Raw genomic sequence first — 25,632 nt, forward strand, 5'->3', positions numbered from 1 at the left:
AGTCTAACCTTCTAGGGCAGGGGGGCCAAAAAGATAAATCTCCAGATGTTTTGTAACTAGAGCTTCCATGATGCTTTGATATTGTAAAGGTTGGCATTATGTTTTAGCTCTACAACATCTGGACACCTACCCTTTGGGCAGCCCTGTTCAAATGGCCCTCTCGAGCTAGACATTTCTAGGATATGTTAATACAAATATTACAATGGTTATTTTGTGAAAAGTTGAGCTGAAGCCATATTTTTTACTCACCAGAAATTTTCTGTAATATTCCAAGGGTTCCACTGTTCTGGGGTAAGAAAAAAAAAAAAAAGGATATGTTGATTCTTAACAGGACAGTCTAAGCACCATAGCCACTGCAGCGCCCCGGAGTGGTTGGGTTGTTGAGCCAGAAGTCCCCTGGCACAGCCTGGCAGTAAATTGCTAAATTATTTAAGAAGAGTATGACACCTCTTTCAACGTGTTGGATTTTAATTAATATTATTATGCCTTTTTGGCATGTGTAAACACACACTTATCTTTCTACCATGGCTTTCATTTTGAGCCAGTATGGCAAAGCAATAGTTCATACTTGTATGGTATGAGTTAGTATAATAATATGAATCTGCTGGCACTCTCAGACAATTAATTATTTCCAAGCTTGGTATGATAATGCAGGAGTATGAACCAGCTCAGATCAGCAGCAGCACAGGTACCAGACAGGGATATGTAAAGGACAAACTGTTCTTAAATGGTTACACAGCCCACCGCTGGAGAGAGACAGGGGACTTCAGGCAACATCGCTGCTATTATACAATAAGAGAAAAACAGCAAACTAAAACAGAGGCATTTTTAGCAAAACAACGGTAATCTAGCAAGAATCTTCCTTACACCAAGCAATTCTATAAAAAAGGTGTCTAAGTTATAAAATCCAAGATATAACAAACTCAGCTTCTGCTAATTTTATTTAATGCAATTTATGGACTTCGCAGAGCAGTGAATAATTATTGAGATTAAAAAGGGATACTGGGGGCAATCTGAAAGAAAAAAAAAACAGAATCAATCATATTTTGTCCTGCTAACTACAGTCTTAACCAGTAAACAAGCAGAGCAAACATCTCCAAAAAGATTTTGGTGACATTTCCAGCTCTTGATAATATTTATGACATATTACATATTATGGATGTTGGGAGTTCTGTTGTCACCACCCTAATCTAAAACTTTTTTTTTTTTAAGTTTAGCCAATTGGCTATGAAGGGAGCAGCAACTAAAAGCCCCCCGATGAGACAAGCCTCTAAACAGAGAGAGCCTGGCTCATTTCCTGGCATGATCTAAATTATGGTTGTAAAATCCATGATTCTGTTGTTGACATATCAATTTTGCATATTGAGGGACTGCACAAGAAAAGGGCTTCCTTACAGCCCTATTTGCGGCAATTTATTTTGATTTTAAATAGCATGCCCCCCACCTTGAGGAAGGAAGTCAGGGAGGAAAGCTTACCTTCGACCCCACGCCAAGGCCTCCTTTGTCGGTGCTGCACATAGATGCTACAAACACCATGACCGCTTCAACTCACTGCAGTGGTCATGTTGCTTGGAGTAACTCCTTAAAGGTACACTCCATCATTATAAATAAATGCATTTACGTATAATGCTGGAGTGTTGCATTGCCAGACTAGATTATCTTGCCCCTTTTACCCAGAAATAAAGGGTTAACTAACCTCTAATCTACCTACTCCAGAAGACATGTTCTGCCTTGTTCTGCCTTCTCCTGTCTGTCTGATGACAGTTCCGAAAAGTGTAACTATGTCACTTTATTAAAATACTGATTTCTATTAATTAATCTATTAATCCAGGGCTCGACAAATCACAGGAGTCAGGTCACTATGGCGGCTAGGAATTTTGTCCTGGAGAATGGAGGCGGTAAGGGAGCTGTAATTGTCAAGTTCTTCTTGCTCTGCTCCCTTGCACGTCCTGCTATGATGATGGGAGCCGTTATATGACGTCACTCAGGCCCCAGCATCACTAAACAATGCCAAGGGAACAGAGCAAAAAGAGCAGTAAGATGACACAAGCCACACTGGATCCCAGAAAAAGGATCCACTCCAGTTCTCTCCAAGGTAAGGAGGCTGGGTGGATTTAAAATGAAAAAAATAATAATTTGTGAGTGTGTGAGATAATGTGTACGAGAGTGTCAGTATCCGTGTGTGTGTCAGTATCACTGTGTGTGTTTGTCAGTGTGTGTCAAATCAGTTAATGGTTGTGTCTATCAGTCAGTGAGTATGTGTGTGTTTAGGTGAACAGCCCTCCTCTGATTACATGGAAAGGTGTTTGTACTCACCTTTATCCCCAATGCCGTGACTGCCTTGCTGTGGCTAGCCCCATCTCCATGGCTGAGATCACCGTGGTGCAGAAGGGGTTCTGTCACTTACCTGGATCACTTACCTAGGTGAAGCGCCAATGTCTCTCGGCGCTGGCTCAGCTCCCTCCACGCTCCTTCCCCTCCGACGTCCGCATGCGCAGCAATGGCAGCACTTGCATTAGGATTTCCCCATGCATTGCATAAGGACGTCCAGCGTTGTTTAGGCGACCAAAAGTCACCTAACAGCCCGGAAGTCCCTCTAGTGGCTGTCTGGTAGGCAGCCACTAGAGGAGGAGTTAATCATAGCAGGTTATTATTGCAGTTTATAAAAACTGGAATAATGACATGCTCCGGGTTAAGGGTGATGGGAGTTTTCACCCAGACCACTTCAATAAGCTGAAGTCGTATGGGTGCCTACAGTGTCCCTTTAAGAATCTTCATTGGGGTAGTGCCATCCCCAGAAAATTGGCACACTGCTTGTTACCCTTAGAGCCAGGAGTTGAAGACTATAATAAATGTGAGCTTAATACCTGTTGTACGTCTTTAAGGTTTCTAAACTAAAATACTACACATTGGTTGCTTCTCTCTTTATATCCCCCTTTGGAGGAGACGTTACAGAGGAAGAGGTTTGATGCTGCCTTAAAAGCATAAAAGTTCATCTAACGGAGCCAATAATTTATAGGATCCATTACATGTGAATGGTTTTTAGCCTTATCTATAATCTATTGTGGTTTTTAGACCATCTACACTATCTTTTGTCCTTTCTTTTTTGTCTTTTATGTATTTAATATTCACTATATTACCAAATCTGTGGGGTAAGTAAAAAAAACAAAAAGGTTGTACCTATATAGCGCTCCACTAATAGGTGTATTTTATACCATATCTTGGCTTAATAAAGCTTTCTTAGTTTAAAAAAAATACAAACACTGGCTCCTAGATTCAAAGCAAATTTGTCAAGCCGTTTTTAACCCCTTAAGGACTGAGCCAAATGTACACGTTGTGAACAGAACAAAACGTAAACAAAACCTGGCATCTGCGCTATATGTCTGTCCAACCGTAATTCACCTCTTTCATATTAAATGAAGTCCCACGGACGATATTATTGCTGCAATACTTTTTACTGTTTTGAAACACAAATATTTGTGTTGAGCGAAGTCTCCCGAGTACAACAGTACCCCTCATGTACAGGTTTTATGGCGTTTTCAAAAGTTACAGCGTCAAATATAAGGCTTGTGTTTCATTTTTTTCACATTAAAATTTGCCAGATTGCTTACGTTGCCTTTGTGACTTTGGTAGCCCAAGAATGAAAATTACCCCTATGATGGCATACCATTTGCAATAGTAGGCAACCCAAGGTATTGCAAATGGGGTATGCCCAGTCTTTTTTAGTAGCCACTTAGTCACAAACACTGGCCAAAATTGGCGTTTTTTGCATTTTCACACACAAATACTAACGCTAACTTTGGCCAGTGTTTGTGACCTAATGGCTACTAAAAAAGACTGGACATACCCCATTTGCAATACCTTGGATTGTCTACTATTGCAAATGGTATGCCATTATGGGTGTAAATTTATTTTCTCCCATTTTTTTCATATTAAATTATGTTTCATAGCTAAATATTTGATATTAAATGAAAGCCCTGTTTCCCCTGAATAAAATGATATACAATAAGGGGGGGTGCATTTAATATGAAAGAGGTGAATTACAGTTGGACAGACATATAGTGCAAATGCCAAGTTTTGTTTACGTTTTGTTCTGTTCACAACGTGTACATTTGGCTCAGTCCTTAAGGGGTTAAATGAGTCAACAGTCTGTTCCTATTCAGTGTTTTGTAAATAAAACAATAATAATCTGTTTGTGAAGGACGCTGCTCTCTAGAATTTATGTGCCAGTCTTTTATTCTTAGTATTGCGCCTATCAAATTCAATGTAAAATAGTTATAACAAGTTGGCAGCAGCCAGTGGTACATTGTTTTCAGGAGTCACAGCTCCCTGGCTCCATCCCTGGGGTCTTTCAGTACAAACCCTCATGGGGGGGTATTACAGTATCCAGACTAAGACTGTGTGTCTGGAATGGCCATAAAAACCAGCCCCCCCCCCCCCCGACTACACTGAAACCTGTAAACTCACTTGAATCCAGCAGCCATGCCTCTGCCTCCAGCCTGTAGTCAGGGTAATCCAGAAATGAGCAATGCCTGAGCTGTGTATGGACAGAGGAAGTGGCTATTCTGTTGCACATGTGCTGCATAGAAACATGTGAAAACATCCTATGCGAAGGCGGCCAGGCTCTCACCAAGCTCCCCCTGCTGGCCGCATGAGGGTAATACAGCAAAAGGCAGAAAGACATCAGAATGTGTTGTGGCACTTTTGAATGGACCATATAATGTGCATCTTATCTCAGCATCATTAACCCTTTCACTGCCAGGGAGCTGGGGCTACTACCAGTACATAGCAATGGGCTGTTTATCAATGGCTGCTGGATGTGTCTGTCTTAGTTTTTAAAAAAAAGTTAAGATAATCAGCCTCAAACTGTACAACTGGTGCTTGAATGGCAGCAGGCACACATCAGTACAGATAGGAAACTGTGTGTTATGGTTGGATTTAATGATTTGTCTGATCTTACTGTATCAGATTTCAAAACTTCACCAAAGAAAAAAATTAGAACCCATGCCACTGCAGACCACATTTTTTTTGGTTTGTTTTTTAATTTATTTATCTGGACTTTTGAAAGCAGCTGTTTTCAGAAAACCCTATTACAGTGATGGTTAAGACAATTCTCAAACACTCCAGCCTATTATGGACAACAGTGCCCATGACTCCCAACCAGCAAGGTGGCTTTCAATGACACCAGGAGAAGTGCAAATCCTCTGTAGCTAAATAGCCAGAAGGACAACCATCAGTCATGCACAGCAGCACATGGCAAAACAATATAGTGAGCTCCTCTCTGGCTGGCACAGTGGCACTCACAGGGTTAACCCTGCCATTGGAACGCTGCAGAGAATGTAGATGAAGACAATGCGTCCAGTATAATCAGGGCGCAGTAACGACCTCCAGCCACGCGGTGGCGCTCTCCAACGGTTGGGGCTCGGGCTTGCCGGTTTCTCTTTGCTGAGATTCGAATGTGTGGCCGCAGGAAAATACTTCCGCATAGGTGTTTGAGTGCAATAGGTTCCGGCAGCTGCAGTTACTGTGTGTGTGTGTGTGGGTTTCATACCGGAAGTGCTGAGCCCAGGGCTAGTGCTGGCCATTAGTTATCTGTGGGAGGGAGACAGGCATGGTGTGGACATGCAGCCCTGTCTGTGTGAAGTTATCCAGCTCTTCGCTGCCCTGGCAGCCCTGCTTGTCGTGCTGGTGAGTGCAGTCCAGGCAAAATAAAAAAAAAACAAATAGAGCAGCTGTCACTCCTATACCGGAAATCTGTCTGGCTGAGCATCATGGGATTTGTAGTCCAAAACAACTAGAGGGCTATATTTTGTTAGATGAGATCAGCTTATCTCTTTTTTTAATAAAAAAAAATTAATAAAATCATTTTCCATTAGTAATCAATAGAGATGTACACTATTTTCTTTATAAAACAATGCTTAGTCATAGGGATAGGCAACCTTTGGCACTCCAGATGTTGTGGACTACATCCCCCTTAATGCTCTTACACCCATAATGCTGGCAAAGCATCATGGGAGGTGTAGTCCAAAACATCTGGAGTGCAGAAGGTTGCCTGTCCCTGGCTTAGTCTATGCTTTGCTATTCTTCCTAACTTGTATGATTAAATTCAAGTTACTTGCTAATTAGTATATTTTTATTCCCTAACCTTTTTTAAGGGTTAATGCAATGCATTGGGCATTTGGTCTAATCCCAGCGAAAGGTTTTAGTATTGTAGTTGTCTCATGGGAGTTTAGCTCTTTTCGTGTGGTGGTTTCCTGCTGTGGGTGGCATGGCTGAGTGTGGTGATAGTTGGTGGATTGGTTACAAGTCTTGTGGGAGAACTTACAGAGACTCTGAGAGCACTGATGAGGGAGGAGGATTGGTTTCTCTGTTAACATTAAATAGCAGCAGTAAATTGTACAAGGGTTCCCAAAACCTTGTGACAACACACGAGAACAATATATTGGATTTTCTTTGTGCAGTATCAAGTATGTAAAAGAGAAAAATAGTGCAATATGTAACAGCAGTATGGAAGTTAGAACAATGTAACAAAGGCTAACTCACACTTCTATGTAGATGTTATATATATATATATATATATATATATATATATATATATATATATACACACACACTATTGCACATAAAGGATGTTTTTAAAATAATTCTGGCGCGGTTTATCAATATATTTTTCTGTTATAATAGGTGATCCCTAGAACAGGCCTGGGTACACAGGGTCTGATTACATATCATCTCCTACTGTCCACACACCCTTGATACATCTATAACATAGAAGAACTACTGATTTATGGCTGCCTCTATTTCCATGGCTAATGAAACTATACATACGCATACACTACCCTGCACAATAGGAGGTATTGGAACCTAACTCAGAACTGAATAGTCAGATTATTTTAAGTTACTACATTTCCTTTAAACCCTCATGTTTCTCGGGATCGACTGAACAGATTTTCTGTTGTGGCAGATCTAAAAAAATGCAGAGTTTCAAATGATACCAAAACTGATTGGAACGATTTATTGAACTCCTGTTACTGCCCCCTACTAGATTTCTAAACTACGTTAGAACTCTTGATGTGTCGCTTTCTTAGTCTTCAAGGGTGATGAAACTATACATACCCACTGGATATCCTGCAGAACAGGAGATACTGGAACCTCATACTTTGCTAAATAGACTCAATAATGCCGATTACTAAATTTGAAACGCTTAAGTTGTTTAGAATTGGCCTGTCTCCATTATACCCAATTGGGAAAAGGCAGAATATTTTTAATTATTAGGAAAGAACACAAAGTATGACGCAATAGAAACATAAATGTAAACTTAGATATGTTTCCAGTTTTATCAGAGATGGAGTCTAGCGTGGGGTTATGAGAAAAAAAAATACTTTTAAATCCCTACTTTTAGTATATAAAAAGATCCTTCAGCCATACATATTTTCCTTTGGTCAGACAGTATTCAAAACCTGAGAGTCTCTATGGTCTTCCCTGCTTCTGTGCAGGAAGTGAAGCAGGGAAGATCATAGAGACTAACTATCCGTTTTCAAACACTGTCTGACCTTAGGTGAATGTATATGGCCGAAGGAACCTGAAGCATTAGAGCTCAGCCAGACAGATCCTTCTCAAAGAGAAGCATTGAATCCAGTGCTGCTCCTTAAGAAGCATTGCAACATACAACATGAAGAATTTCAATTCTTAAAGGACCACTATAGTGCCAGGAAAACATACTTGTTTTCCTGGCACTATAGTGCCCTGAGGGTGCCCCCACCCTCAGGGTCCCCCTCCCGCCAGGCTCTAGGGGGTGGAAGGGGTTAAACTTGCCTCATTCTCCAGCGCCGGGCGGGGAACTCTCCTCCTCGGATGAATGCGCATGCGCGGCAAAAGCCGCGCGTGCATTCAGCCAGTCCATAGGAAAGCATTCATAATGCTTTCTTATGGACGCTGGCATCTTCTCACTGTGAAAATCACAGTGGGAAGCGCCACTAGAGACTGGATTAACCCTATTATAAACATAGCAGTTTCTCTGAAACTGCTATGTTTATAGAAAAAAGGGTTAATCCTTGCTGGACCTGGCACCCAGACCACTTCATTAAGCTAAAGTGGTCTGGGTGCCTATAGTGGTCCTTTAAATGTGTTCACCAGGAAATGCCTCTAGCGCAGGGATAGGCAACCTTCGGCTCTTTAGATGTTGTAGACTACATCCCCCATAATGCTCTTACACACATAACGCTGGCAAAGCATCATGGGAGGTGTATTCCAAAACATCTGGAGAGCCGAAGGTTCCCCACCCCTGCTCTAGCGGCATCCTTACAGGGTCTCTGCACCAAAACCACTACCTTAAAGTGAGTGTCCCTTTAATGATTGCTCTGCTTTTAGTATTTAAATCTCCATTTCTACTAGCGATACATTTATAGTCATGAACTAGAATATACACTTTGTGTTTAATATCCTGTATTATAAAATGCATGTGGGTGCCTTTCCTTTAATCTTATATTGCCAACATATTCACTATCTATTTGCAGATTATTATCATAGCCCATGTAACTGCCAAGAAAATGCCAAATCTCCACCGGTCTGAGGAAGAGAAGTATTTTATTTCCGACAATGGTGCTAAAGAACAGTTTCCTAGTATACATGATACCCCTACAAAAGATCTTACTGTTGTAGTCCCTTCTTACAATGAAGAAACCCGGTGTAAGTGTGATAACGATCTACATCATGTGTGTCTAATTTATTCTTTGTGTATAGGATGTTTGAGTCCAATAAACCTGCTACCGTATTTATCTAATTACTGTAAAATATTCAGTTTGAAATGTACCTTGGTGCAGTTATTGTTTGCCACTGGATTTAATTCCTAAAAAAAAAGAGGGAGAGAGAGAAAACCGTAATCATATGATATTGCTGACATGAACATTTAATAGGGTTCATATCTCCTAATATTTTATTGCTACAGCCTTAATTATTAGGCTGTATTTCCAGAAAGCAAAATGTATTCAGATATTAGTCTGTGTGAATGAAATGTTTTGTTCTTTTCCTTGATGACCTCTTTAAATATGTAAATTGTCATCAGTGGGTTGTAAAGACATGACATAACATATCGTAATAGTTTTGTCCCTAGGCACTCATCCATCCTCTCCCCCTAAAACAATATTATTCTGCAAATAATTACCGTAGTTATATTTAACTGTAGACTGTACAGTCTGTCAACTATTGGGAAAGACCACATGACAAGAGTGACTTTGTACTAGTTGGCTGATAGCATATCAGAGCAAGCTGAACAATGTTTCATTTGGTGTATGGTTTTTTTTCAGTACCAGTTATGATGGCTGAAGCTCTGGAATTTCTGCAAAAGAGACAGGTAGGTGTAAATAGAGGCTTTACTTATTTCTGTTTGTGTATAATCTCACTTCTTGATGTCTGAGCTTTTTTTACTGTACTTACCCGATTCCAGCGCAATCTCCCTCGGTGCTGGGTCGCACACTCCACCTCCTGACTACTATGCAAGTGCCGCAAACGCAGTGGCATTTAACTGATGCTGGATGTCCTCATGCATGTCAGGTGACCAAAAGTCGACTAGCAAGCAGGAAGTGCCTCAATTGGCTCTCTGACAGCCACTGGAGGCAGTCTTAGTCTTGCAGTTTAATTCTTGCAGTTTCTCAGAAGCTGCAATAATTAACATTGCAGGGTTAAGGGAACAGGGTCACTGCACCAAAACCACTTCAATGAGCTGAAGTGCCTATAGTGTCCCTTAAAGCTAAAGTTAAGCTCGGAGTAATTTTTTATAGATGAGGTTGAAATGAGTGCATTGATTAGTAATCCCATGAAGCATTTCCTATCCAACAAGTAAGGGGATGATTTGTATATATGTGGAAATCTCATTTATTTGAGCAGTCCATTCTGTTGTTGACTCAAATATGTAATACATTATTTAGACAATGCATTATATACATGTGTAAAACATCTCCTTTTAGGCTCTTGCAGCAAATTCTTATTCATTTAAAAACACAGATAAAAGCCCATAAATCACACTTAAAGTTTGTGTTTAATTCAGTGTGTGTGTGTGATTTTGTGGTGTGCCGGAACAGACGATGCGGTAGGCCTAAAATAAAGAGGGCCTACCTTATATAAAGATAGAAGAGAAGTGGAGTGGTGAGTGGGGCAAATCTCCAGACCTGAGATGGTAGTGAGGAGGGGACTGGTGCTCCTTAAGAAGAGAAACCAGGCCCCTCCCACAACTTGAGGCCCAGTCTTCGATTTGTGTTTAGGGCCTCAAGAGCCGTAGAGTTTGGGGAATAAGACAAACAGGAAAGAAACAAAAGTCGGTAGTGGTGTGCCGGAACAGACAATGCGGTAGGCCTGAAATAAAGAGGGCAAAAGAGATATCATAACAAAATTAAACACAGTTCTTTTAAAGTGGTTTATTAGGGGTATTTTGATTGTAGGAAAGGTAATGGTCCAAGACTTTGATGCGGCACTATTGATTGCCTGTGGGGTAATATGTGATTTTTACTGCCTGACCCTTTCCACCAGTTTTTGTGTGTTTTAGTGAAAGTATGTAGTGGTCGTTTGCTTTGGTGACAAAGTCAGCTGAGTTAGAGTTGGTGGTGGTGAATTCTCTAGAGAAGGCCATTTATTAAGCATTCTTTGGCTATTTTAATCACGTGATTTGTCTGGATCTTGAATGGTGATGCATCTAGGAGATCTGAAATTGATTGGAACATGTGATCGTGGAGGGGAACATGTGATAGTCTAGAAGGTGTAGGTATAGGCTCCACATCTTTTATACCTGATAGACAACGCTTCCTGTCATCCTATCAGGCCATGTTGTGAGGATATGGTGTTTGATCCCAGTAATGTTTAATTTTATTTAATTTGGTGTTGAAGGATAGCTTTAGGTGCAGGTGGCAAAAGAGATGAATGCTACCAATGTTTCCCTGGAGAACTTGTCCGTGATGTGAAACTCCAGCAAAAATCTATTGAAAATGTGAAAAGCCCTATCATAGGATTTCCTCGTGTTTGCAGAAAGACCTAGGTGTGAGAGGTGACGCCCGTGAGCAAGTAAATTATCTAATCCATAACCATGTCCTGCCCCTGTGGAGCCGGAGTGGCTACTAAGTCTGCTGTTGACAGTGCTGTCTGAAACTTCTGAGATCGAGACAAATGATCAGCTGCGATATTCAGGACCCCCGGAATATGTATACATGTAAGGACGAATTCATGCTTAGCCGCCAGCCATGTCAATTTCCTCATGAAACGCATGATGGTCAGGGACGAAGAGCGTCCTTTGTTAACAATATGGCACATTGCCATGTTGTCGGAAAAACAACGTATTATTATTATCGCCATTTATATAGCGCCAACAGATTTCGTAGCGCTTTACAATATTATTAGAGGGGGGATTTAACTATAAATAGGACAATTACAAGAAAACTTAAAGGAACGATATGTTGAAGAGGGCCCTGCTCAAACGAGCTTATAGTCTAAAGGACCGTATTACCTGACCAGCATGTGCCCCATATGACTGCGGCGGCCACTATCGGAAAAAGTTCAAATAAGGCTTTAGGTGGTAGTGAACTCCTGGGCATACTTAATTTCATCTGGCCAGTTACCCCACATCCATATGTTACTGAATATGGTGGCAAAACCGCATGTGGCGGCAGCATCCGTCCAGACTGAAAAGGATTTGTCAGTTAAAACCGGGATAAATATACTTTTCCCATTCCAATTATATAGGAATTCCCTCCACATGCATGAGTCAGCGGTGGGAAAAGACAAAGTAATCGTGATATGAATGCACGCCCCTGTGAACAATCTCTTGAGAAAGGCGCGATCTGCGCTAAAACGCGCGTCGAGTTGCTGACACTCCAGAGCACTATTCACTGTTGTGCACTTAGTTTGTTTCACGGTGTGGCTAGGTTGTTTGGCTATTTCAGCTTTAGGAAAGGGCTCCTTAGTGGATACTTGGAACTGCCTTGAAGCAGTTCAAGGGAGCTATTAGTTTATCTAGCATTAAGATTTATTCATAATCTATCTAATTTTATTAGGAGTCATAGGCAAAGTACATATCGACGTTTTGTTCATCTAACTTAGCGCTGCCATATCGGTACTCCTTTTTCTAAGTATCCATCTAATTATGCAATTATGGCTCAAGCGGTTTATTTAACGTGTATATCTTTTATATAACTGCATTTATACTTGCTCCCTACCTACTACCACATGAGTACATTGATTACTTAATTTCAACCTCCCCTAAGCAAGAGTTCTTAAATAATACTTTGTAACAATCTAATCTATTGTGGTAAGGTTGCCTAGACACAGTGTCCAGTTTTCTGACTCTCCTCTTCTATGTGATCTAAAATTTATTCTTTACTGACCTCATATCAAACAGTGGTTAATCCCCTTTTTTTTTGGTAGAATATCTGTTACAATATTTTCATATTTTCAGCCCACTAGCCACACTAGTTTGTTCACGTTTGTAGACACGTTTTTTCCCTTTTTTTTTTTAATTCTTTATTTTATTAGTGCATAAGGTAAACATTCGTGACTGCGCTGCCACAACAACAGGTGCAGTCAGGTAATGAAACATAGTATAACAAATGCGTGAACATGACAGCATTACATCTTGTATGGTGTAGGTTTAGAGTGGTGAAAGCTAACGTTTTCCATGTAGTGCGAAGTGGAGTTTGTATCTGCCATACGTGTTGGACAGTGAGCACTCTTTTTTTAATTTTGTTTATCAGGGTTGACGTTTTTCCTTTTTAATCTTAATTAATAAAGTTCTATGTTTTTATTCTAATGAAGTGACTTCTCATTTATAGTAATCTCGTAGTGAAACTTCCACTATGCTTGGTTTCTTGAGATATATATATATATATATATGTGTGTGTGTGTGTGTTTTTTATATATATATATATATATATATATATATATATATTCTCAAAAAATTTATTCTTTGTTAAACCAATTTTCATATGCCCACCCAGAATCCTTTGCGGTAGTAAGATCACTGCAGATTGGCTTGACTGGTGTGCAGATTTTTGTTTATCAGTGAATCTACAGACTTGTGGAAGGGGTTTTCAATAACAACTTTTTCCCCCACCATAACCTATTTGGTTTTTGTGTGTGTGTGTGTGTATATATATATATATATTTGGTTTTTGTATGTGTGTGTATGTATGTATGTATATGTGTGTGTGTATATATATATGTATGTATGTATATATATATATATATATATATATATATAAAATCTTCAATTCAAAAAATTCGCTCACTCACTGGATTCCATAAATCAAATTAGTGTATTAAATTGCAGCAAAAAGATCAACGTTTCAACCTTTATCAAGATGAATAAAGACCGAAAGGTCTAAACGTTGATCTTTTTGCTGCAATTTAATACACTAATTTGATTTGTGGAATCCAGCAAGTGCGCTCATTTTTTTAATTTTATTTTTTGAATTGAAGATATATATATATATATATATATATATATATATATATATATATATATATATATATATATATATATATATATATATTATCCACGATCCTGCACATGCATTTGTGAAGTATGTGCCACGGTGCTCCTTAAGCCAAGTTTACAAATATCTACGAAGATAGGGTTTTTTTTTGTTTTGTTTTTATAAACCACTAAAGTGGTTTCCCTTCACTTCTATTTAATGGTCTGGGTGCAGTTGCCCTGTCCTTTTAACACTGCAATCTAAAACCGTGCAGTTTTTCAAAGAACCACTAGAGGTGCGGTGGCTGCAACTTGGTCACATAACGCAGAAGCCCATAGGAAAGCATTGAATACAATGTTTTCATAAGGGAAAGCTTGGAAATGCGCGTGGAGAAGGAGCCATGCCTTTCAATTGGGCTGCCGTGCAGGAGTCCATGCCTCTTTGATGATGTCGCAGGAGGCGGAGAGGCGAGCAGCACTGAGGGAGCCTCGGTGCTGGAAAATTGTAAGTAAAACTTTGGTTTTATTAATTTTTATGACACATTGCATTACTAACAATATTGTGTTCCATTAAGCTACACAAGGATAGGTATAAAATGTTTTAAAGAATGTGTTTAAAAAGAGTGGAAAAGTAGAAGAATAAACTACTAGTAGGAGGCAGAGAGGGGTTTGGAAGCATTTTCCTTGATAACAAGGGTTAGAAATAATGAGGTAGGTTCCCAGTACAAGCTTCGCCTATTGCTTTTAACCTTGTATAATAACAAGTTAATTTATACCTTTTTTTTTTTTTTTTTTTTTTTTTAACAGAAAGCACAACCTTCATACAGCTATGAATTTATTATTGTAGATGATGGAAGTAAAGACAAAACCACGGAGGTAAGCTCAATTGTCTGATTACCATTTTTAATGTCTAGTGCTGCTTATTTATACGAATAACATTTAAGCTGTTAGTTTTTGACAATCTTCCAAATCTTAATTTACCTAGCAATATGAAATTCATTATTTTTGTTGGTTTGAGGCTATTCTGTTAAGTAGGTTACATATGTTGATAAGCAATTGAGACATGTACATAAATGTATAGTTGTGGCTTCAATATATCTTTAAAGGCACTCTGACCACCATGCAGAAGGGATGCACTTTAGGAGCCTGACGATCCCCTGTTATTGTCAAACCACTTAAAATAGTTTAAGACAAACTGGGGGACTGGCACCCAAAGACTCTTGACTACAATCTGATGTGGTGGTTATGGTGCTATGACTACCCCTTTAGGTACATTGTGTCACCACCAAACTATGAAGTTATGTCACTTTTATTTTTTAGGAATGGAATAGAATAATTCGCAAAAATCATTTTTTTCCTGCAATTCAATGAGGGAAAAGATTTCTGTGCAGTAAAGCTCTGAGTTATTTCAAGTAGGATAAGGGGATATGTCAGATAGGTCCAAAATGGCTTTTGGGAGACACATTTCTCAATCACTGGTCCTACAAATGAAGTAATTATTAATATGAGTATTAGATGCACTGGTGTGACATCTTGTAAGGTTATATTAAAATACGGTATACAAGTAATAAAAATCACACCCATAATTGCCTCTTTTCACCAAAATGCTTACAGAATGAAATTTCTAGGTTTTATAGTTCCCTTTCTCTAAACAAGCTTTTGCCACTCAAGTTGGTGGGATGCAATACCCATGATGGAAAGCAAGCACAGAGAAGAAGCAAGGCTGAGAATTTTAGGTAACTAGCTATAGTTGCTGCATACTAACTATGCTGCTGTTGTAGAAATTAGCCTATTTTTGCACTGAATGCTCAAATCTTTGCCTTGACAGCCCCATGCCCCCTCCCCCTTCCTTAATAAGTAAATAGAACAGCTGAGATTATAGTAAAGATTTAAAAAAGGCTAGTTGGTAATCATGGTCAAAGTGCTAATTAAGAAGCAGTAACCATAGCTTTCCATTATTAAGCATTTTGCCCCAGTTTAGCTCTTATTGAGTTATGATGCATTTTCCCCTATGTATGAAACAAATTGTGGTGCAATCTTTTTAAAGTGACGCATTCACAGTGGAAACCAATTGAAAGTGCCTGCCGATTTTGTTCTACTTTACTATTTTTTCCCGTTATGTTTTTTTTTCTTTTCTTAATAAACAAACAAAAAAATATACCAAACATCTGATACAGTTCCAAGCATAACGTATATAATGTTGAAAGGTGTGAATAATATTTAATAACATTAAAAATAGCCATTGCGTTTGTCAAATTCCTATGATTTCTTTAATCTATTGTTTTGTTTTTTTGTTGTTGCTTCTTCTTAGGTTGCCTTGGACTATTCCAAGCGATATGGATGTGATAAAGTCAGAGTCTTGACCTTAACAAAGAATCGTGGCAAGGGTGGTGCAGTCAGAATGGTACTGAATGTTCTCTGTTTCCTTTTATGAAAAAAATAGAAAAGGGTCAGAGCTAATAAAAATAGAAGTAAGGTAGCCAGCGGCCCAACAGAAGGTAACCCTCAAACCCTCTGAAGAGAGCACATGTGACACAAAAAATTACAGGAAAAGGGCTGCGCCAATGGTAAAAATAATATTTACAATACTTAGGATAAACATGTAGGACAATACAGTGTGTGTGGTCTCACTGAGACAGAGGGAGTAAAGTTCTGGTAAAACCATCGAAGATAAAATAAAAAACATATTTAAGTCTCACTCAGAGGTAAAGGTCTTTTTATAAGGTGCTTGTTTTGGGACACTCCTCAATGTCTTTAGTGGTCCAACCGTCCCGCTTGTATGTAAAACAAAGCAAGAAAAACCCATGGTGCAATATGTTCAAGCTAGTATAGGTAAAATAAACAAATACATGCAGTCAACTCACATTTAAAAGAGCTATAGCCAGCTCTGGTGTGGAGAGCGTACAGCGGTATAATCACCACTTTAAAGGATATGTGATGGGACTCCTCCAGAGGAGAGGGATATATAAAAGACAACTAATAGTGCTCTCAGTAGAGTCAATTATGCAGTGAACATAAAAAATAAAAATGTACTCACAAGTGAAGTGCAGGCCAACTGCACTGTGGTGTCAGCGTTGGTGGTATGACTTTGAGAAAGGGTCCATTAACAGCTTGGGTCCAGCCTCACTACTTAATTAAATTAGTAGCCGGGGCAGAACTATATACAACTTGCCTCCTCAGCCTCCGAATAATTTGGCCTTCCTAAAATGAGACTCAAGCCTGGGTCAGCTCCCATGCTAATGCCCCTGGCTGAGTTTTCCCTCTGCAGTACCTTACTCAGCCAGTGGGACATTTAGTCCTTACCAAACATTACAACAGCAATTGGTATATTCTCCTTTTATGTTCTTCCCATCTAGGTCTAGGGATGTGGAATTTGAATCACATGACACCCGAGAAATGCTGTTTCGTGCACCTGGCTAATGTGAGGATAGGGCTAGGACCGTGAGGAGTGCACCTTCATCGTTGCACACCTTAGTAACTGTTTCCTTGCGGCCCTGCTCTCTGACTTGCTGGGTGCAGGACTGCGAGGGAGCAGGTAATGCAACGCAGCTGCAGATAATAAGCTTGCAAGATGGATCATTAGGCAGAATGAAACTTTCCCACACAGACCACTAGTGATTTTTAACCAAGACTGGACCACCAAGGATCATAGACCCCTCAAACACACTACACTTGACCAAAACCCACCACTACTATACAACAGCCAGCATGCATCTTACACACAGCCAGCACTCAACACATGCACACTAGCTACGGTCAGTCAGTATACAGTACGCGCACACACAGTCAGTGCGTGCTGCTTTTTTTGTTTTTAAATCTACTTGTCCAGTGGACTAAAGTGGTAGTCTTATCTACTTGCTGCTCATGACAAGCTACATGTTCTGACCCACAAAACAAATTTCACTTGGAAAGCTTGAGGCCCCGCCTAGAGCCATGAACATAGTGCAGGCCTCCCAATACTTTCATAGTCCTGTCTCACCATCCTGATATAGTTCCCTTGTGTGTCCTGCATCTGGGAACACCAGATAACTGTATGTGGGCATACAATAGACTTTCTTGCGCTGTGTAGGTCAGTAGGACCTTTCAGAAAGCATTTGAGCAGCACGCTCTGCAAAGGCCTGCAGCATAGGGGAAGCCCCTTTTCAGTGGCGATGCCTCCTCGGGCACTCCCACTCAATGTTGGGAGGTGTGATGGTGTCTGAACCTCTGCATCACCATTATTGTCTCTTCCTCATGTATCTGCTTTATGTATCCTGCTGCTGCTTTGCATAATATTGTGCTTACTTTTCATATTTGCAGGGAGTTCTTGTATCACGTGGCAAAACAATATTAATGGCCGATGCTGATGGAGCAACAAAATTTCAAGATATTGAAAATGTAGAAAAAGAACTTAACCGTTTAAAGCCATGGCCAGTGAGTATGCTAAACACTGTTGCCCACCTTGTCTTTGGTAGAACAATTCTAAATCCAAAGGGATTCATTTTGTTTTCAATATTTCTTTAAAGAGGCTATGTAGCAATATAACAGTTTCAGCTCAGTTTAGCAATTACGCTGTTAACAGTGTTGTCCCCTTTTTTCTTTTATATTTTTTTCCCCCTCAAACTGCAGACTTTGTAAACACAGTGCTCCTCCCTTATTTCTCTCTAACTTTCTTCTTTTTGTCTTATTTCTTTTCAAGATTATTCACTAAATCGAGTATTGCCTAGAATTTAAAATTAATTTGAAGTGAATTTCAAATTTAAGGTCAGAATAGATGAATTGGCAAATTAGTTGACTTTATTTTTTTTTCAAATTTGTTCTTTATTGGTTTTCATCGCATAGTTCAGGGAGTACAGAAAGAAGAGAGGTATGGGGAATCGTGTTATGTCACTGCAGTTAACAACATTCTCAGCATTCCATGACAGTAGTGGTATTCAGTACATTATAACATGAGTAATACAATAATAATACAACACGATATGGACAATAATGGCATCAACGTCAACCACTAGGTTATTTGTCCATTAAGTAGTCATTCAGTACATTTTTGAGTTGGCAAGCTATTATCGAAAAACCTGCCCTCTGCCGAGATACATTGTCGCGTATCTTATCTGTTGTGACTCGTGTATATGTACCAAAAGGACTATGCGTTAGGGGTAGGAGTCTATTAACCGTGGTGAAACAGATATAAATGGGAGGGGGAGCTAGTGTACTTAAGGTAGGTGTTTGGTTGAATTGTGTTACTATGTGGAGGTATACGTCTTTAGTAGTGTTTCTCCGGATTCCTATCTATGTCTTGTCGTTTCCCATACAGTCATTCTGTCTCCCAAATTCTTTGTCCCATATTTTCTAAGTCTCCTCGAATGGAGGTAATTTGTATGCTAGGTTAATGGACATCTTTTCATATGTATAGAATTGGTGGGTTTTATCGATCAGTTGGACCCTGGAGGGGCATTCAGTGGTCTTCCACATTTGCGCTAGGAGATTCCTGGCGGCCAGGAATATTAGTGCCGTAATTTGCTTTTCGCCTGGGTTTAATTGGGTAGGTAGTAGGAGCATCAGGCATGTAGTTGCGGTCATCGGAAAAGTTGTGATTGTTAATGCGTCTAGGATAGAGCGTGTTGTGTTCCACAGTGGTTGGATATCCTTGCAAGACCACCACACGTGTAGTAATGAGCCTACCTCTGATCCGCATCTCCAACAGGTGGATGTTGCATTAGGAAATATGTGCTGGAGTCTCTGGGGGGTCATATACCACCGGTACATAAGTTTCCTGTGGGCTTCTATGTGGGAAAAACGTGTCCATTTGGATAGACCATTTAGTGCTTGTAACCATTCCCTATCAGTTAGCGTTACGCCACAGTCTGTTTCCCATTGTGCCTTGTGTGGCTGGAAAGTAAGTGGCGTGGACTCCTGCCATGCTTTATAGCACAACGTTAATGCTTTTGGCTTGGTTGGTGTTGACCAACATCTGTCTCTAACCAGGCGAGAGTTGATACGGTCTTGCGTTTGAGCGCCATTTGTGGGCAGTGCGTGGGCTGTAATGATGCTTTTAAGTTGTAGATAGGAAAATATGGCCCGATTCGGTAGAGGCCATTTGGTTTGCAAATCAGGAAACGGGATTATGTCTCTGTTGTTCGTCAGGTGGGATATATGCGTTAGACCTGCCGTTAACCAATCTGTTAGTGGTATGTCCCTGGAGACAGCTTTTAGGGCTGACAGGGGAGCTCTGGAATGGAATGCGTGATCGTGGCCTACGGTGAGGAAAAAATGATCCCACACCTCCACCATGCACTGGGTAGTCGGGAAGAGGGTGAGTCTTTGTTTTCTGAGTCGTTTAGGTGTCCACATGTAGTCAATTAGAGTTATGTCTGAGCCTTGGGCTCTTTCCATGTCCGTCCATTGCACAAGGTTGGGTTGGGCATGGAACAGGATACCCGCCGCTAGGACTGTGGCTCTGTGGTAATGCCAGATGTTGGGCAGTCCCACGCCGCCAAATGTGGGTGCAGTCTGGAGAAGAGCCAGTGAGACTCTAGGCTTTTTACCCCCCCCATATAAAGGAGCCGCAGAGTTTTTGTAGGGCTTTACAGAATAGTTTGGATATCCTCAGTGGGAGCAACCTAAATACATAGAGGATGCGTGGGAGTAGCATCATTTTATAAGCATTTATTTTTCCAAGCCATGATAGTAGTACGTCTTTCCACTTGTTCATCTCTTGTTTACATTGTGTTATTAGGGGGTTGTAATTCAGTTTGATTGTGGTCGGTATCGCCGTAGCTATTTTAACCCCCAGGTATGTAAGGGAGGCCGTCCTCCAGTCAAATTGGTATGAGTTATGTAATGTGTGTATTAATGTCTTAGGTAGGTTCATTGATAGTGCCTGGGTCTTGTCCCAGTTCAGTCTATAATGGGAGATTTCGCCAAATCCCTCTAGTAGTTTAATTAAAGGGGGTAAGGAATGGTTGGGGTTGGAGAGAGCAACAAATACGTCGTCCGTGAAAAGTGCTAGGCAGTAAGATTTGTTATGTATTGTAATGCCGTGTATATTTGGATGTGTTCGTATCTTATGGGCCAGGGGTTCCAGTGATAAAATATACAGGAGAGGTGAGAGTGGGCAACCCTGCCGGGTCCCGTTGGTGATTTGAAATGGTGCAGAGACAAATCCGCCATGAGATACTTCGTAGGGGCACTGTAAAGGGCCATAATGGTTCTTATAACAGCGTCTGGGAAGTGGTATTTCTCTAACACCTTAGTCATGTATGCCCAGTTTTGCCTATCGAAGGCCTTTTCAGCGTCCAGCGCAAGAAAAAGGCCTTCCTGACCACTCTTCTCTAGCGTGGATACAATATTCAGGATTTTCCTAGTATTGTCGGAGCCCTGTCGTCCCCTCACAAATCCTGATTGGTCATTATGTATCAGTTTATGGAGGATAGGGGCAAGCCTGTTGCTAATGAGTTTTGCATATATTTTGGCGTCACCATTCAACAGTGAGATCGGTCTGAAATTCTTACACTGAGTTGGGGCTTTGCCTGGTTTGGGAAGAGTAGAAATATGTGCTACCAACATCTCTTTTGGGAGAGCACCATTCTCGGCACTGTGATTGAGGGTTTTAAGTAGATATGGGGATATGATGGTAGAGAAGGTTTGATAATATGCGTTAGAAAGGCCATCAGGGCCTGGGGATTTATGGGCTGGGAGGTGCGAAATAACCTCAGAGAGTTCTTCTGGGGAGAAGGGTCGTGTTAAGCTATGCTTGTCCTCCGCTGTCAACTTAGGTAGCTGTACGTCACTCAAGAATTTGTCAATTGTCTCCGACGTAGGGATATTTGTTTTAGAATTATCTTTAAGATTATACAACTCCTCGTAATATTTTGCGAACTGTGTGACAATTCCTTGCGGATCCAAAATACGTTTCCCTTTCCCATTATCTAGGTGGGCAATCCTGGAGGCGACTGTTCTGCGTTTGAGTTGGGTAGCCAGTTTGGCGCCCGCTCTGTTGCAATTGGCAAAAAAGTTATATTTGGCTTTTCTCAGCATAAAAGTGTATTTTTTTTCAATTCTACGTCTCTAAGACGTGATTGTAGTTTTAACAGGTGTTCGTGTGTGGTGGTGGTTGGGTCTCTTTTATTGGAGTGTGTCCACTGTGCAATCTCATCCATGAGTGCGCTGTATTCGGCTGTTCTTAATTTTTTCGCATGGCTAGCATGTTTTATGAAACTCCCTCGAATACAGGCTTTATGGGCTAACCAGATCTGGTTGGTGGAGGAGTCGTCAGTGACGTTCTCATTGAAATAATTTTTTAAGTCGGTAGAGATTTGATCCACCACGTTAGGGTTCGCTAACAAGGTATCGTTTAGCCTCCATGTGCCTGTGCCTTTGTTGGGGAAAGGTTCTTTAACCGTCAACGTGATGGGAGCATGATCCAACCACGAAATAAGCCCTATAGTGTGTTCCTCTATATTGGGTAAATATGTGGCAGGAACTAAGAAGCGGTCTATCCGCTAATAGCTGTTATGCGCCATTGTATGGCATGTATAATCAATTTCTGTCGTGTGCTGTATGCGCCATGGATCCACTAGGTGTTGGGAAGTAAGGGTAGCACAGATGCGCCCTGATAAAGCCGCCCTCTGTTTCCGCAGTGGAGGAGTCAGCAGTGGAGGAGTCAGTGGAGGAGTCAGCAGTACTATCAGTGGAGGAGTCAGCAGTACTATCTAGTAAAAAATTGGTGTCGCCCCCAATGATTACCTCCCCATATTTATACTTTTCTGCCAATGCTAACATCATGACTAGAAATTCATGTTGGTTATCGTTGGGGGTATAGATATTAATTAATGTGTAGGGATTGTTATTGATTAAGCATTGAATTATTAAGTAGCGGCCTTTTTTATCTCCAATCTTACGTATTAAGGAAAACGCAACGTCTCCACTGATCAGAGTGGAGACACCTCTCTTTTTTGTCGTGAAACAAGTATGGAAGTCGTGGGGATATTCTTTGGAGTTAAATGTGGGTCTGCCCTGCCAAGTGAATTGCGTCTCCTTGAAAAACGCCACCTGTGCCTTATGCCTTTTGGCCTCGGTGATAGCAAGTCGTCTTTTAGTAGGGGAGTTAAGCCCCTTAGTGTTCAAGGATAGAAGTTTTAGGGGCATGGAGTTGGATTAGTGTATGCTCAGTTGAGCGCAGACTCATGGGCCCTTTGGACCATGGAGGTAGCCCTAGGCGATGTCTTATCGTTTGTCTGGACAGCACTATTGCTTGTTTTAATTTCAACCAGTATTGTGAAATCTTATGGTAGGTAAATAGTACACTCGTAAGGATGGGGTTAACTGGGGATAAACTATATACATGTTTCCGTTCGTCACCTAGGGTAACGTAAGACCGCTCACGGCAACGGATAGTTTCGGCCAGAAGATGGCCTTGGGGTTGTTCCATAAGCGCTGCGCGCTTAGAATAGTAAATCTTGCGGAGTGTGGGGAAGACGAGCAGGAGCTCATCCGCATGCGGCATGTTATGGTGTCAATTAAATCGCCCGCTGTATAAAAGAGCGTAGCATATAGTTATACAGAGAATAACCAACATTAAACATTTTGAACATATACGTTACATTACACTGATTCAAGATATCAGTTGCAGGACTGATGTCTCAATTCGTCTTGTCTATGAGGGTCGGTCAGGTCGTAGAGATGCTAGGGTCCGTAGATCTGTTAACGGCTTTACGGTTTTGTGCCCAGTCTTTAGCCAGGGATTTCAGAGCCGTAGTGTCCGCCACTTGCTTCGTCTCACTTTGTAGAAGCGGTATTTGCCAGTCCTGAAATAGTTTCTTGCCTTCTGTGAGATCATGTATCGGCCTGTCCACTCCGTTCCTCTTAACAAGTAATTTGGTGAGGAAGCCCCACTTGTAGGGAATGTTGGCATTCCTCAAGGCTTCTGTGAGAGGGGCAAAGGTTCGGCGTTTTGTTAGTGTAGCGGAGGAAAGGTCCGTGAAGATTTTGAGGTGGTGATATGGTTCAGGCCATTGTGTCATGGTCCTGGAGGTCTGCATGATTCTATCTTTTATGTGATAGAAGTGGACCCTGGTGATTACGTCCCTCGTTGTATCTTTCGGTAAATGTTTGGGTTTGGGGAGTCTGTTTGTTCTGTCCAGGGTTAAGTCCAGGTTATTCAGAGATGGTATGAGTTTTTTGAAAAAGTCTTGTACATACCGGGTGAGGTCTGCATTCGTCACCGACTCAGGAATGCCCCTTATGCGGACATTATTCCGCCGGTTTCTGTCCTCATGGTCTGCGACCCTCTCCTCCAAGGAGTGCAGTTTTTGTTTTAGCACGGTGTAGGCCTCAGCTACTGAATTGTGCGCATCGATCAGCTAGTCCGTGCGGTCTTCTAGGCGTGCTGTTCTTTCGCTAATATTCTGTATGTCGGCTTTGATTTCCGCCGTCATTTGTAGGAGATCGGCCTTAAATGAGGTTTTAAGTTCCAGCATTATGTTTCTCACCGAGAGTTCAGTCGCTGGATTAGAGAGACTGTCTCCTTCGGCCTAGTTCCCTCCTGTGTCAGAGCCTTGCGTTGGGGATTGCGTCCTGTCGGCGCCATCTTGGTCTCCCAAGTCCGAGGTCTGTTGTTTCTCCAAGTGCGAGTGCAGGGTTTTTTGTTTACATTTTTTGATGGATTTTGTCGCCATCACGCCAGGTAACTGTTCCGCTCGATAAACGGGGTGATTTTCTTTGTTTTCGCCGATTATTACACGCTGTAATAGCCGCCACGCGGGAGAGTCTCTGTCCTACACGTCTGCTCCCATGCGCTGTCAGGACACTCCCCCCGTCGACTTTAATTTTGAAATTAATTCAAAGCATTTCTCACTTTATTGAATAACTCGGTGTGTGTCGTGTGTTACCCTTTAATCACCACTCATTGAGAGGTGGGTAATCCAAGACTTGTAGTGAACTGAAAACAGAATTGCTAAATTTAGACAGAGCTAGACAAAATTATAGACGATATTCAGCAATTCTTGCCTGAGTATAGCAGTTAGGATTTTAACTCACTAGCATTTGCTGTTTTGTGTTTAAACCCCACATTTTTACATCCTTCTTCACATCCATAGATATCGATCACATATTTGGGTCACTTAAAGCAACATTCCAAGTACTTAGGGGTTAAGAGCATGTCCCATTTGTCTAATTTTATGAAAGTACCGAATCTGCACTTACAAACTCTCTAAGTAACATCCTCCAGCTGTCAACCGAAAAGCCCGGGGGGGGGGGGGGGTTCTCACTCAAATCAAACATGAGTACTTCTCATAGAAATCCACTTGTTTAAGTGCTTTTCTGATGGAATCATTGTTGGCAGATCGCCCTGTGTCCCCTGTACCTCTTTATGATAAGTATTGGATTGACAATGAGATCATCATTAGTGGTGATATCCTGAAGAACAGAGCAGAGCCAATTGACAAGACAGTTTTGCAGTTGCATTAGAGTTAAAGGGACACTATAGCCGCCAAAACAACTTTAGCTTAATTAAGCCGTTTTAGTGTATAGCTTATGCCCCCGAAAGTCTCACTGATCAATTCACTGTGATTTAGAAGTTAAATTACTTTGCTTATGCAGCCCTATGAACCACGTCCTTGTGACTAACACAAAGTGTCCCTTTAAGTTATTCACTTCTTGAGAGCCCTAAATTCAAAAACGAAAGGAAACACTTTAATATATTTATTATATAAACATTATATTAAACACCATGAATATATTTCTTATGTCTGAGTGTTCCTTTACGATAATGAACTGAATCTCTGAGACTTAAACCAAAAATAATATAGGGATTTTAACTGGTATGTATGAAAACCGCAAAGGAATAATAATGGTCCATTTATTTGCTTGTTACATGAAAAGTTATAAAATTAAATTTCAATATTCTAAAATCTAAAAACATTTTAATTTTATTATACATATTCTACTAGAGCCTAATGCGGTTTAAGCATGCTGCTTAGTTAGTTTTCCAGAGAAATGGTAATGGACCAGACAGGAAAGGTGAAGAGAACATCTGGATTCAAAAAAATGAAAGATTTTAGTTTTTTTTGATATATCACAATGATGGCTACTATTTCTACCCATTCCACTCTTTGATATAGTAAGCAAATGGCCGTACAAACATATTTAAACTCATGTAAAAAGTATATTTGGTTTTTGTTCTTCTCATTTTTTAATTTTTT

At 40.7% G+C, this 25,632-nt stretch overlaps 2 protein-coding genes across 2 annotated transcripts in view; one reads left to right on the forward strand and one right to left on the reverse strand.

Moving 5' to 3' along the window:
- The window catches only part of EXOSC8 (exosome component 8), a 30,386-nt gene extending 25,781 nt beyond the window's left edge, over positions 1–4,605 (reverse strand). The window contains exons 1-2 of the mRNA XM_063429210.1: positions 4,468–4,605; positions 250–286 (exon numbers count right to left, since the gene is read on the reverse strand). Coding sequence (XP_063285280.1) covers positions 250–286; positions 4,468–4,484 — 54 coding nt within the window. The 5' untranslated portion in view covers positions 4,485–4,605. The remainder of the gene's footprint in view (positions 1–249; positions 287–4,467) is intronic.
- Positions 4,606–5,493: 888 nt separating this feature from the next.
- ALG5 (ALG5 dolichyl-phosphate beta-glucosyltransferase) overlaps positions 5,494–25,632 on the forward strand; it is a 40,733-nt gene continuing 20,594 nt past the window's right edge. The window contains exons 1-6 of the mRNA XM_063444865.1: positions 5,494–5,688; positions 8,517–8,688; positions 9,306–9,352; positions 14,261–14,329; positions 15,765–15,857; positions 17,753–17,866. Of these exons, the coding sequence (XP_063300935.1) occupies positions 5,623–5,688; positions 8,517–8,688; positions 9,306–9,352; positions 14,261–14,329; positions 15,765–15,857; positions 17,753–17,866 (561 nt within the window). The 5' untranslated portion in view covers positions 5,494–5,622. The remainder of the gene's footprint in view (positions 5,689–8,516; positions 8,689–9,305; positions 9,353–14,260; positions 14,330–15,764; positions 15,858–17,752; positions 17,867–25,632) is intronic.

The sequence above is a fragment of the Pelobates fuscus genome, chromosome 1 (genome assembly GCF_036172605.1).
Source record: "Pelobates fuscus isolate aPelFus1 chromosome 1, aPelFus1.pri, whole genome shotgun sequence".
NCBI lineage: Eukaryota > Metazoa > Chordata > Amphibia > Anura > Pelobatidae > Pelobates > Pelobates fuscus.